The following is a 14,226-nucleotide window of genomic DNA, read 5'->3' on the forward strand; positions in this document are numbered from 1 at the left end:
TCGCCATTTAATCAATTATTTATATTCAAGTGTTAAAAGTAGTGTACGAAAGATTCAACATGGATTCCTGGAAACTATTCGTCTAATCACAAACAAACTTGGTGGCCATAATGAGGTGGGACACTGTCTTGTTGAAACATATCAATAAAATTCCCTTGTTCATTCATAATGCTCTGGAAAACACTTTCTTCAAGCATTTCCGTGTCTCTTTCTGCAGTCAGGCTACTTCGATGAAAAATTCCCAATGACTGTTGTTGCTCATAAGCTCCACTAAACCATCAACTTTCCTGTCCCTTGCATTACAGATGGATACATCCAATTGGAGTTGATATCACTCCAATACCGCCAATTTTGCTTACTGACTTCGCCATTAATGTAAAAACTGGCTTCATCACTGAACAGAATGGAAGAAAGAAAACAGAATATTTTCTTATGTAATCTGACTTGTCTCACCCTGCAGCTGTAGCAGTAGTAAACTTATTGCTTTAAAAATATGTACTTTTGTAATAACCATAGCCTTATTTACCTTGTGCTTCAATAGTCAGTGATGATAGTTTAAAGTTCAATTGTTCCATTTGCTGTGGCAAAGGCATCAATTTCAGAGGGTGACCGACATAACCACCATTCTGCCTGCAGTACAAAATTAATTCTCTCCAATGTAAGTCACACTGCAGAACATCAGGATCTCCCACAATGATTAAAAGTGCCTTCGCACGTGTCATGGCTACATTGAATCTCTGAAACATAAAAAAAAATTAGCAAGATTTCACTACACAACCCGACAATGTACTCATGAAGATCAGAGCTTTCTGTAAGGCAGTGGTGAGCAATGTCACAAAATTTAAGTAAAGCACTTTTCCAGACCATAACCAATATTATCTTCCCAACTACGTCTCGGCCTCCCCAAAGGTCTTTTTCCCTCCAGCCTCCCAACTAACACTCTATATGCATTTCTGGATTCGCCCATACGTGCTACATGCCCTGCCCATCTCAAACATCCTAATTATGTCAGGTGAAGAATACAATGCGTGCAGTTCCGTGTTGTGTAACTTTCTCCATTCTCCTGTAACCTCATCCCTCTTAGCCCCAAATATTTTCCTTTGAGAATTATATGCCAAATTAATTTCACTTCATTTCCTTTGTGCGGCTAGAATGTATCCCAAGAACAATATTTATAAATAATTCTCAAAGCAATTGTCGTCCAAGGTGGTCCTGTTACCATGCTAGGACTTTAGCTATAAACTAAACTAAAAGCATCTATAGGCCTACCTTTGGATTTTTTAGAAATCCGAGACCAAATTTGTAATCTTCCTGAAGAAGTTCCTTTCTGGATCGTACTGTAGAGATTATAATCACAAGACGCTCTTGCCCCTGGAATTCTTCTACTGTACCTACTGTGATGTCATTCCACTTTTTTTCCCCGAATTTTTTCTTCAACTTCTCCACCTTAAATTACATAAGATTCCAGAGATTAGTATCAATAAACATACATTCTAAATAGATACTTGAAATACTAACTATTTATGCATTCTGATAAGAGAAGTTGTTTGTAGGTACACTCCAAGGAAACCAATAAATGAAGGGATGAGAATGATATAATCCTAAGCCACAAAGACAAAAATTTTATAGGAGAGCATATTGAACATTTAGAGTCCAATGATATTAGGTGTGGTATCATAAATTCTTCAGCGTATATATATGTTATTTGTTGAGTAAATTTTATATTTTACTATAGGTTAACAACTGCCAAAACTCCGTTGTAGAAGGTTACTAAACCTTACCACTGCACTGGAGGCGGAGTCTTCCTCCATTAATCTCAACCACTGTCATACTGATTGACAAGTCATCTGATGCATCACTGCTATCATTTAAACTGCTAACAAAATTATTCTGTCAGTTTCACTGTCTAATACATTAGCACTACAAAAATATTGTTCTTAGTTATTTTTAACGTGATCAACACATTTCTTTCACTTTTTTTTTGGCAGCAACAGAATCGTTCCATTACATTAAGTGGATTTTTGTTACAAAAATCCAATTGAAAAGACTGGAGACAACAGATTAAACATTTTAGTCTGGCCCTAAGTAAATGAAACCAATCAAAACAATAAATGCTTATTTTTAAAGCAATGTTGGGTTTTGAAGATAAATAATGTTTATGTATGCGCACGCAAAGTGATGGACCACGAGCAGTCAGACATATACCTTTAACAAGTGATACTATCTTGCAGGCTCATTCTATTTACATAGGGTTTTTTTTCAACATAAAGTATAATATATTTAGACGATTTCATATACTGCAACTACCCATTCAGTTTTTTAAAGAAAAAAAGTTATAGTTGATCGATTTTCTACTTCAAAAATATATTTTTCCAACACTACAAGAGTATAAAATAAACCTCAATTAAGAAGTCTTACATTTGTTATATTGCGGCGACTCAAACATCTTAGAAATCTCCAAACAATACTCTTCAACATGCTTTTTTCCTTATTAGAATCTGACTACTACTTTTTCAGTTATTATTAAGTATAAAAAATGCAAAAATATTCTACTTCATTGAAAGTCTACGTAACACCTTCTCCCGTTATTGGTTGACATTAGGAAGAAGGAGGTGAATAGTATATTATGTCACTCTTTAAGACTGATGCATGCGCAGACCAACGGAGATTTGGAAGTTGTTCCCCTATAGTAGCATCTCCGTTTGTGTATAAGAAATGAACTCACACAGAAACTATTTTTGTTAAATGTGTGACTTTTGACTACCTTATTCTCACCCCTTCAATTATAATTTTCCGACAACATAATCGTAACAGATTTTAGTGGATTTTGTTCCAGTATAATAGTGAATATAAACACAACAAATAAAAGAAATTACCATAATAACTATGACGAAAAGTAGATTCTCTTGCTTTAACTATTAACACACAAATTCGTAATCTTAATAAAATTAAACAAAAAAAGAAATTAAATCGAGTGGAATTTCATAATATATACATAAAAATTTCACCAATTCTGATTACATACTGTAAATTACATGCTAAATTTTTTCACACTAGAAGATGCATTCTTTTTTTTCCCCTCCCTCACTTCACTCCCACTATAAGAGGCAATTTGTTTTAATTTCACGCCCATTTGCTATGAAAGAGGAAAGGAAGCATTACAAATTTTGAAAATTATTGCTATAGACATAACGAAATATTCTGTTCAGATTTTATGTAATCAACTGTACATCTAAATTACTTTATATTGTATCTGATTATTAATAATATTGAATAAACGTACTTTCCCAAGGGTAGCTTACTTACTTACTTACAAATGGCTTTTAAGGAACCCGAAGGTTCATTGCCACCCTCACATAAGCCCGCCAGTGGTCCCTATTCTGTGCAAGATTAATCCAGTCTCTATCATACACCACCTCCCTCAAATCCATTTTAATATTATCCTCCCATCTACGTCTCGGCCTCCCTAAAGGTCTTTTTCCCTCCGTTCCCAAGGGTAGCTTCCTTTTGAAAATAATAATTAATCATAATACTGATAATACAAATGTTTATTTTTATTGCTTAGTATACTGTGTCTTTTGGCAACCCTTACTGAAGGGCAGCTACCCTTATGGGATTTATATATAGCAAATTGATTTTCAAACAACTTTGATAATTTCTTTCACACATAGTTTCTGGAATCTTTGCCTTATGATAATATATACTTATTACTTTTTTATAGAACAGACAGCGTTTCAAGGAGCCTCAGATTTTAAGGGACAGTCCCTATTTAAGTAAAATATCCTGTCCCTCATCTGGATTATGAAATGCCCTATATTTTAAAACTACATTTTTTTCTGGCTGCATCCACGTTTCTGAATGGTTACAGTGTAACTGCTATACAATGGAAATCAGCGGAACATCAATTTACTTTCGCAGATGCTTAATGGGACAGATTTCAGTTCCAGTTCAGCATCCGTTTTACATCTTGTGAGTGCTTCGCTACTCTTTATGCACTCTTTCTACTTTCTTCCCAGCAAACGTGGTGTGTAGACACTGTTGTCGAGGTGATAAGTTAATCTGCACAACGTGTTTCAAGATAAGTTTTAAATGCAGAGTAGGCCTAATCTTCTGAGAGAAAGAAAACAAAAAGATTGTATGCATTTCGAAAGTCAGGGCTGAAAGAAGGCTTTCACCTCTAGTTTAATAATAGTGCTGATAAATATAAAGAAGCCTGCAAATACTATAAGATTGTAACAGAGAATTTTCAATAGTACATGGCAGTAACAGCAATGATTTATTTTTATTTTATTTATTTATTTTAGTAGGTTATTTTACGACGCTTTATCAACAGCTTAGGTTATTTAGCGTCTGAATGAAATGAAGGTGATAATACTGGTGAAATGAGTCTGGAGTCCAGCACCGAAAGTTACCCAGCATTTGCTCATATTAGGTTGAGGAAAAACCCCGGGAAAAACCTCAACCAGATAACTTGCCCCGACCGGGAATCGAACCCGGGCCACCTGGTTTCGCGGCCAGACGCGCTGACCGTTACTCCACAGGTGTGGCCCAGCAATGGATTGCAGTACATTCGAGAAATGGATAATAAGAATATTGTATCCTCTTCATCTGCAGTGTCCATTAGTTTAAGATTATAAAAATACATCGACAGGCACACAACTTTCATATGCTGCATATCTTTACGTAAAAAAACAAAATATATAGTATCCTTTCAGACATAAAATAGTTACCATATCAGAAGAGGAAAAACACACGCATGCACAAAGACGCATACAGTACATGCGGGTATTAGTTTCATACTGTATTACTTTTGAAATGTCTGTCTAAAATTAAACGGGATTATCAAACTACGATACTATTTTATAGATATCAGTAATATGTTGTTAACTAATTCTGAGTTCTTGGCAATAAAGCTATTAACTCTCCTGCTCTCGAATATACATAGAAGAGAGTTGTAGCAAAGCGTATAACTGTTTTAATGTAGGTGTAGGCACCATAGTTTTATGTTATGTTATTACAGAATATGTTCAATTTTTAATAGGGCCTATATTTTTATGTTTTTGAAGATAATGTTGTTAGAGAGCATGTGAGGCAGAAATTACAGGGCACAAAATTGTCTTGTCCTGAATTCGTCTGTACCATTCTTAATTTCTTAAAGGTAATAAAACGCCAAATAAAATGAACAGAAAGCAGTAATCTAGTCTGTTCGTCATACACAAGTCTTACTTGTTTCCTGTATGGAGTAATAACACCTATGTCTTGTTGATTGAGTTTCCGACCCTTCAGGCGATCTTGCAGGAGTCTCTCCACATACTTCATAACTCTACCAATTTCTGCAACATTGAAATAGCTAGAAAAGAAGAAATTAGTACTTAGTGAAAATGTTAAAAGAATGAGGAAAAATTATATCAATTAGCATTACAGAAAAAATTACCCTGTCCATAACTGAGGAAAAAAAAACTCTACATGAGCTGAAAAAAACAAACAAACAATTAGAAATTTATAATTTACATCAGGAGTCTTCAACCTTTCAGACAGTGCAGGCCGCATTAAAAATTTCAATTAAGCTTGTGGGCCAATAAGTTATACTGCGATATTTAACTATGTTAAGATGCTTTCCAGATTCACAAGGAATGCTATGCAATTAATGCTTTACATAAAGTCCTATAAATATTAAGTAAACCAAGGTCGCTAAATGTCGCTGTCGAACACCTCTTAGTCAGTTCCTCTCATCCCATTCCACCAATGTCTAAGCATTGGAAAGACAAACAATCTAAAAACCTTTATTGGAGTATCTTGAGCAATTTGGGACTGCACATCCAGGCATTCTGAAAACTTATTTTATGAAATATATAAATATTAACACAAATTCCTTTCACAATCCAATGTAAACAAATCGAATAGATGGCGCAAATATGGCAGCATGTAACGACCTCACTTATCGACGGACCTTGAAGTAGACATGCTTCTTCAGCCATCTACTAGCATCAAGCAGTATATTAAGTACTAGTACTAATGTCACAAGCAGATGGCTGAAGCAGTAAGTCGTCAAAGTGCGTTGTTTAGCGCTTCCCAGATACTTCTCGAAGGTTTTCGATACTTCATTATTTTCATATAATACGAGAGGACCTCATCCACAATCAGTCAGTCATGAACAGTGTGATATCTGAGTACAAGCGCAAGCAGGTATGCAATGTCAGCCATAGTATATTGTGATATTATATTGCCAGACTTTTTCATTAGGATTCTCCTTTCTCTTTTTTTTACTTTCATTTCTCATTTGACTCATGTCACTTAGTCACTCATAATGAGTGCACCTCTGCACATTAGTGTGTTGGACATTGTGCCACTGTCACACATCTGTGACACAGTGCATGAGGGTTGGCCACTAAAGGGAAACTAAGAGGTGGAGCTTAAACTAAGAGGATTCAATGCGGTATCAAGATTGGAATCCAGTGTGGCTTAGTGGATAGAGCGTCAGCACGTAGATCTGAAAACCTGGGTTCGAATCCCGGTGTCGGAGAGAATTTTTCTCCGCTCCACCCATCCTTCATCATATGATAACGCAGAATTCCTGCACGGAAATATCATATGTACTTCGGTACATCGCAATAGTATCCTATAATAGGCTTAAAACCTGATCAGTGGTTGAGTGGAATTTCCTGAACCCTCCTTGGTTCACTGATAAAAGGTTCTGTGTTTCCACATACCATATCAAACGAGACTTTATCATCTTCTCCATAGTTTTTGCTATTATACCTATTAATGATATGTTGTTGTTTAGTCAACTGTCCGAAGACAGGTTTGAACCTCATAAGTAATACCAATAAGACATCACTCAAGAGGCAACTCGGCCAGGAGATAATGGGGTAGGGTGGCCAGTTCCTTTCTCCCTCCAATGCATACAGCGCCAATTAGCTACTAATCAGACTTCAGATGCATACAAACAATTGTTCTTCCTCTGACACATATCGTCAAATGAGATGTACCGCCTGATAATAGATATGCATATCAGCCAGAACCTCAATCAGGTAATAATTATATGGGCCTGTAATTTTCCAATTTAACTGCTTGCTTCCCTTGTTTTAATATTGGAATAATTATGGATTTCTTCCAAACAGCAAGTATGGATGGATATCATACCAGTACTTGGTTTATTAATTTTAATAATGTTTCCATAGAAACTCGGCCAAGAAGTTTTAAGAACTCAGACATAATTTTGTCACGTCCAAGTTTTCTTCCTAGATAAAAACTATTCAATGTGCCTTTGCTTATATTTTACAAAAACTACTTTTCTGAGAACGCAGCTCCTAATATTTGCTGGTACACTTTGAAGATAGGCACTTTGTTAGAAGCACATACTTATGTACTTATGTGAGCAGTTCTTCTCTAGAATGAAGCATATGAAGTCAAAGACAAGAGCTCTGATTATGGACCAACATCTCGAGAATATTCTGCGCATAGCAACTTCCAACACAATGATGCGAACATCGACAAGCTGGACAAGGAAAAGCATTACCAAGTTTCCCATTGACATTGCAAAAAGTTCGAGACCATGTTTTCTTCATGGTAAATTATCTTTTTCAAGTATATATTATATTTACTCATCATGAATGTTTCCTTCATTAAATTCATGTTAAGTAGTTAGTTTTTCAATATGACCAGTGGGCTGCGGCAAAGAGCTCCAGGGGAGTGACCCACGGACCATGCGTTGAAGACCCGATTAAAAAAAATTATGATATAAAAATTAGTCTTAATTAACCAAATTTAAAAAATAACTCTGATTACATAAGAAGCAGTGTATCATATCAAAATACAAAATATAAATAACAAATAAAATAAATTCCAACTTGCAGCCTAATACAAGAACGCTGAAAAACTAGAATAAACGAATCTAATATTCTACAAGGTAATGATTTTTTCAGTATTTTTGTATAAATGCGAGGTGCAGACAATAAGGATAATTTAAAGAAAAGTCGCAGAAATGAAGTACCAGTACTAGTATCTAAAATAACGAAGTAATGCATAAATAAAGACTAAATAAAATCTTAAATATACGACGAAAATAAAAATATATTTCCAAATGAGGAGGGAAAAAAATTTATACGAGGAGTGGTAAAATAATCTTAGCATGCAGGCTTTCACGGCCAGCCCAAGGTCACCGCACTCCAGCGAGCGCGGACCGCCGCAACAACTGTGCGCCACGACCAGCCCAAGGCCACCGGGACCGAGCAGGTGCGGGCCGCCGCGACCAAGCAACGCCACGGCCAGTCCAAGGTCAGGATCTGACGGGCGCGGACTGCCGCGACAACGGAACACCAAGTCTCGGCGCTATAAATAAGGACGAGCAACCAGTCAGGTCATCAACTCCATGAGACTCCTTGGATAGTGCAACCGCTGTAAAATGACCTTGTCTTAACTGGGCTAAACAAAATCCCTCCATAACATTATCTACTTTTGTTGATCGATGGAAATCTAATAGAGCCAATTGGCTAGTATATATCCATCGATTCATAGAGTCATTCAACCTAAGAGCCAACTGGCTAGTCTCTGATATTGAGACAACTCATCCTGCCTAAGGTTTTTCCGTGGTTTTCCTAAGGCGCTAAGACAAATGTCGGGATGAGCCCTAAAAGAAATGGGCCACGGACCTGCACTCATATCCCCATGAATCTCCCAAATTAACAATTACATCTCTCCCCCCTCTTCGCAATTGAGCCATCATATAGCCAAATGGCTGGTCTCGAAATTGAGACAAATCAACAAGGCTCATGACCTCCTACATAATAGCCAAATTGGCTAGTCTCTTATATGAGACAACTCATCCTGCCTAAGGTATTCCGTGGTTTTCCTCAGGCGTAAGACAAATGTCGGGATGAGCCCTATAAGAAATGGGCCACGGACCTATATGCCCTTCCCCATATATATTCCACCTTTATTATAAATTATGTATGCCCTAGTTCAGATAATATTAATAGTCTATTAAACATACGAGGTCACTCAATAAGTCGCAAATTGAAAGGTCAGAGACCTCTCAAATTGCAGCTTAGATTTCACGGCGCTTCTTCCGACGGCCTTCACCTGCTTTGTCATCGAACAACAGATGATGGCGTCTTGCCATCCTAACGCCAAACACCAGCCAACTCCTCCTCGCCCCGTTCCGTGATCAATTGATCAATCTCAGCCCCCCTCGCGTATGTGGTACCTAAGAGGTTACGTCCAATTTCGGCTTCCCCTTCAAAATTTTCTAGAGCTCCTTCAGGGGAGCAGCGTAACCCGGAGTGAGACTAGTGGCCAACAGGCTTGGAGCTCACATATTTAGTTTTGTACAGCCCCCAACCCCTTGCAAGGACGCGTTTTGCGTACCTTTTAAATTTTCCTCCCAATTCTCCTTCGATTTTTCGATTTTTCGATTCAGGTCATCAGTTGCTACAGGTATCCCGAGCAGAAGACTTCGACCGAGGATACCTAACCACTGAAGATGTCTGCCGTAGAAGTAGGCCACGGCATCTTAGCCCGGAAGCTCTGTTTCAAGTGGTAAAATAATACTGTATACAAAGGAGTGAAAATTCTCTCAATTCAATATAAGTTTATAAATAACGACCAATTGGGACAATAAATATAAGGACAATCATAAAGAAGATAGAGTGATATGCAAATTGATTGTTAATGCTGTTATAGATATTAAATTGATTCTACATATTATATTTTACATTGGAACATAAAATGAATATTAACTCTCAAGAAATAATTTTATACAGTATTATACAATACCAGTATTACATACTTCTACATTAAATCACGTAAGTGAAGTGGGCTGTGGGCAGGCATTAAATACATACATACATTTTATTACGAAGAAATATTCTTTTAACAACACAAAAGTTATTCATTGCAGTAAAGTTATTCTTTGATTAAAAAGAATCCCGAGTATATTTTTGTATACCATCTATATAATTGGATAATTTACCTCGGGGAAGTTTTTTCTCTTTCATCTGTGCCTTTCACTCCATGAAAAATCAACGGAAAGTTCGCCATCGGAAGGCCCTCCCAATCACATGCCAGAGAAGTCAAAGACGTGTCACCACAAGCCTGCAACATTAAGAACTTGATAGCAGAGGGAATATAAAAACCACATAATTATGAAAATCTTTTACTTCATTTTATATAGGACCCTTGTTCATAAATATATGCTTCAAAATTAAATTTACTGGTAACAAGTGTCTCAAATCAAAGCATCATGTCAGCGAATTTCTCTTTTTTGCTCCGCAATTTCAATGTCCATCATCAAGGAAAACAGACAGGAGTTTATGATGCGTCTTCATCTTTCGTAACTATATGGCTGCAGATAGTGATGTATGAACGTACAAACTAAACGCGAGTCTCATTTTTTTAATTCTCGAGTGTGGTGTGAACACAGTGAGATACAGTGTTAAACAACGTATATTCTCTTATTTCAACAAAACGGCGTGTTAGCGAGTTGAGTGTGTTAAAAAGTTGTATACCGGTATTAAGTTTAGAGAAGAAACAGGTTCCACTGAGAACAAAAGAGGTGCAAAGATTAAAATCTATGTTAACAATTGACACATTACAAAACTTTAATGTAAGCTTGAAAGTTACCCTAGCAAATCAATTCACTGAATAGAATAAGAAACACAAAAGTGTTCTGTATATACTCAACATAAAAACTTCCATGTAGGTCTATAGGGGTAAGCATTAGAGTTAAAAAAAATCCACCACATACATGTTATCGTTTTGAAAATTGAACATGATAAATTTCAACAAGTGTCTTAAATTTTATTACGAAAATATGAAGTGTTTGTATAATGCTAGGGATCACTATTTTCAGAAGACTCTATAAAATTTGAAGGTAAATTTATTTAAAAAATTGATAATGCTTTCTTCTCAATGACTAGATACGTAAATCTGACCTAAATGAAAAGTGTAAATTTAACTTTATTTTCAGTGAGTCATTCACATACAATTCCTAGATCTAAACAATATCAATAATATAACATTTATGAATACAATTATTATTGCCATACTAAACTATTTGCTTGGGCTAAATTACGGTACCACTAAAGCAGGACAAGTCAAAAATGTTCTCTGTTACAGTTTTTGTGCCTGTCGGAAAATGGGGAAATATGCTGATGCGATACTTTTTAATAAGACTAATCAGCCAGATAATTTCCTAAAAATTAACACAGTAAAGAAGTTGAAAAGTTAATCAGTGATATATAAATGTTAAAAGTGTATATAGAACAATGAAAAAAAAAATAACAATATGGCATATTTCCTTGTTTACCTGGAGCTCATTATCGTAAAACATATCATTTGGAATAGTAAGTATTTTCTTATGTGATCGGAAATTTTTCACCAGTTTGGTAAGTACAGCAGCATTGTACTGGTTACTGCACTCATCTTTCTTGTACAAATCACATTGGTTCATCAGTCGCTCAAGAAGTGATGTGCCTTATGACAAAAAGATATATACAGTATATTTATACAATCACATATCATGAAACAACTTAAAAATGAAAGTATGTTAAAGTGAATCAACATGAGAATTGTGACTCAGGAATGAGACACTGTACCCTGGATTGGAATCTGTAATAGAAACTTAATTTTCTAGACTAGAAAAATAGCTCACTTGACATGTAGGCCTACTCTATAAACGTGATGACACCTCAGAAGACACCAATTGTTTGATATCATCCAGAAAGATTTATAAGTCAAGTCCTGAAGCTCATTAAGCTATCAGAACTGTTTAATGATATATTATTTTTATTTATTACAAATGCCTAGGGCTAACCGAACATGATTCTAGCACTTTATATTTCCGTGTTAGAACAGTATGGGGCACGAAATGGTTGATCACAATATTAGGTGAAAGTAGCCTCCTATTTACTGGTTGCATCTTCATGTACAATTGCATATACAAAACAAAAATATTTTACTATGTTGCGTTATATTTTCATTTTACTGAAGGATTTAAATAAACAAAAACTTATCACAACAGAACTAACAACAAAGTCTCAAATCCCATTTGATTCTATGAAGTTCGTCTGACAACGTAGTAAAGTGCTTCAGTTACCCTGAAAATTTCATTACATCACTGGTCCATCTCATGTGGGGGAGCAGATACAAGTATGGGTATGTACACTCTTGGTCAAAAGTTTTTGGACACTTTGGTTGTTATTAATTCATTCCCACAAATTTACTGCCATTAGGCTTCGCTTAACTGTACTGACAAGACATTTAATGGTCATGAGGTGCATTAGATTGCGATTTCTCTTGCTTGTGATAACTATGAACTGGTCCTCTGTTCTGAAAGTGCACCTAGGTCCACCATTTTGTGTCTGGTCTGGTACGTTTTAACCTTCGTAGAGAGTGGAATTTTTTAACTTTTGTGTGGGTGGCTGTAGTTCGCTTTTGAAGAGTTAGGCCTGATGAAGACTAGCGCTAAAAGGATGCTGTGACGCAGCGTTCCATTGATGCGCAGTTTAAAAGTTTTGTTGTTTTCTAATGCCAGGTGTTTGACAATAAAGTCATTTGACCTCTTGCACTCCAATATTTTTCAAAGATATTATCATGGTCAGCCACATTGTTCTAAGTGACCAATACACACGTGGTTCCTGGGATGCAGCGTCAGGTAAAGATGGACAGCAGTTAATTATCTAGTTGCGGGTTCACCCAGAACGCGGCATCACCGCTGGCTGCTGCGTTCTGGCACTTCATTGTTGACTATTGTTCAGTACACACTAGCGTCTATCGGCTATAGTATGGACAGCGAAATCGATGTAGAACAATGTGTCATTATGACACTACATGTGGACGGGTAGACACAGGAATGCAGCGTTAACCAAATAATTGGACGCGCGTCTTTATGACGCTAGCCTGCATTGGGCCTTAGCTTGTAACTAGTGATACGAAGTGAGTTCGAAACCCCAACTTTGAACGGTACACATGACTAACCGCCTGGAACGAACTGCAGTTGAGATGGGATGATATCTTAGAACAGTGAAGGCTTGGACTAGAATAGGGTTCGTCTACATAGCCACAAGGAGCATTTTGCGATTCTTTCCAATTTCATTTCTATTACAATATAAATTAGAATTAAAAAGTATAAATATAAATTAATAAAATTAGTAAAACCAAAGTATCCGAAAATTTTTGACAGGCACTGTATGTCTACTAAAAATTGCACCTAGATTCGAACCAGATTCTCCAAAATGAAAAACTTACATTCCTAATGAAGAAGTATTTACTTATTTATTCAAACGACATGAACATAACAATGGTTATAAATTCATTTTACTTCTGGTTTCCCAGTATCTGCTAGTTATAGTATATAATGGAGAACTATAACTTGTAATACAATTAACAAATGAACTTCACTATACACAAGTTTTCTTACTAACAAATTCATATGATTATCTTGTCCAATAAGCAAATATATTTCATACTCACCTAAGCCAAGTTTACTGGCTACTGGAGACCGGAGAACTGGACCTAATTGCTTTGGGTCTCCTGCCAGTACCAATTGTCCAAATAATTTTCCCTTTTCTTTTTCACTGGTGAAAAGACCACCTACTGGTACCAATGTTTCAGGTTCCATAGCTTGACTACTCTCATCAATGAATAAGTGTGAGAAATGGCCAGCAGGAATTCCTCCAGTCACCAATCTGAGACAGAAGACTTTGTTTACTAATACAGTTTCACTTTGGTGAACAAAGTGACGTAACAGGTACATGAGACTTTTTCATAGTGTGTGAAGACAAAACTTCATACATTACGAAAATATTCTTCACCCACTCAGTTATTTCCACAGGATTTCATCTCCGCCAGATCCTGTGAGATTTGTAGTGAAAGAAACAGTTGCTGGAAAGGACTTCTCCTAGTACTTCAGTTTTCCATTATTCCACTGCTTCCACATCATAATTTCTCCTGCTTTTAGCTTGAATTAAAAACTATTTTACAATTTCTAAACTCTAACATATGTATTTCTCTAATTCAAACAAAAACTTACCTTCCTGCAGAAGATAGCGTAACAATTACTACTGCATACTGCATTATTTCGTCTACAGATGGATAATAGAACTCTCCATTATAGTTGCAGCACTTCTTCAGCTGAGAAGGAATTGATTTTCTGAAACATAATATATATGCCTGTAGGATATACATACAGTGAAACCCCGATAATACACGTCCGTTTATTACACTATC

At 36.2% G+C, this 14,226-nt stretch overlaps 1 protein-coding gene across 2 annotated transcripts in view; it reads right to left on the reverse strand.

Moving 5' to 3' along the window:
- The window catches only part of LOC138702705 (putative helicase mov-10-B.1), a 102,891-nt gene that overhangs the window by 15,788 nt on the left and 72,877 nt on the right, over window positions 1–14,226 (reverse strand). For both annotated transcript variants that reach the window (XM_069830030.1, XM_069830034.1), the window contains 7 exons: window positions 14,030–14,149; window positions 13,471–13,685; window positions 11,306–11,472; window positions 9,971–10,092; window positions 5,227–5,350; window positions 1,270–1,446; window positions 527–737 (listed from right to left, as the gene is read on the reverse strand). In XM_069830030.1, the coding sequence (XP_069686131.1) occupies window positions 527–737; window positions 1,270–1,446; window positions 5,227–5,350; window positions 9,971–10,092; window positions 11,306–11,472; window positions 13,471–13,685; window positions 14,030–14,149 (1,136 nt within the window). The remainder of the gene's footprint in view (window positions 1–526; window positions 738–1,269; window positions 1,447–5,226; window positions 5,351–9,970; window positions 10,093–11,305; window positions 11,473–13,470; window positions 13,686–14,029; window positions 14,150–14,226) is intronic.

This window comes from Periplaneta americana, chromosome 1, assembly GCF_040183065.1.
Source record: "Periplaneta americana isolate PAMFEO1 chromosome 1, P.americana_PAMFEO1_priV1, whole genome shotgun sequence".
Lineage (NCBI taxonomy): Eukaryota > Metazoa > Arthropoda > Insecta > Blattodea > Blattidae > Periplaneta > Periplaneta americana.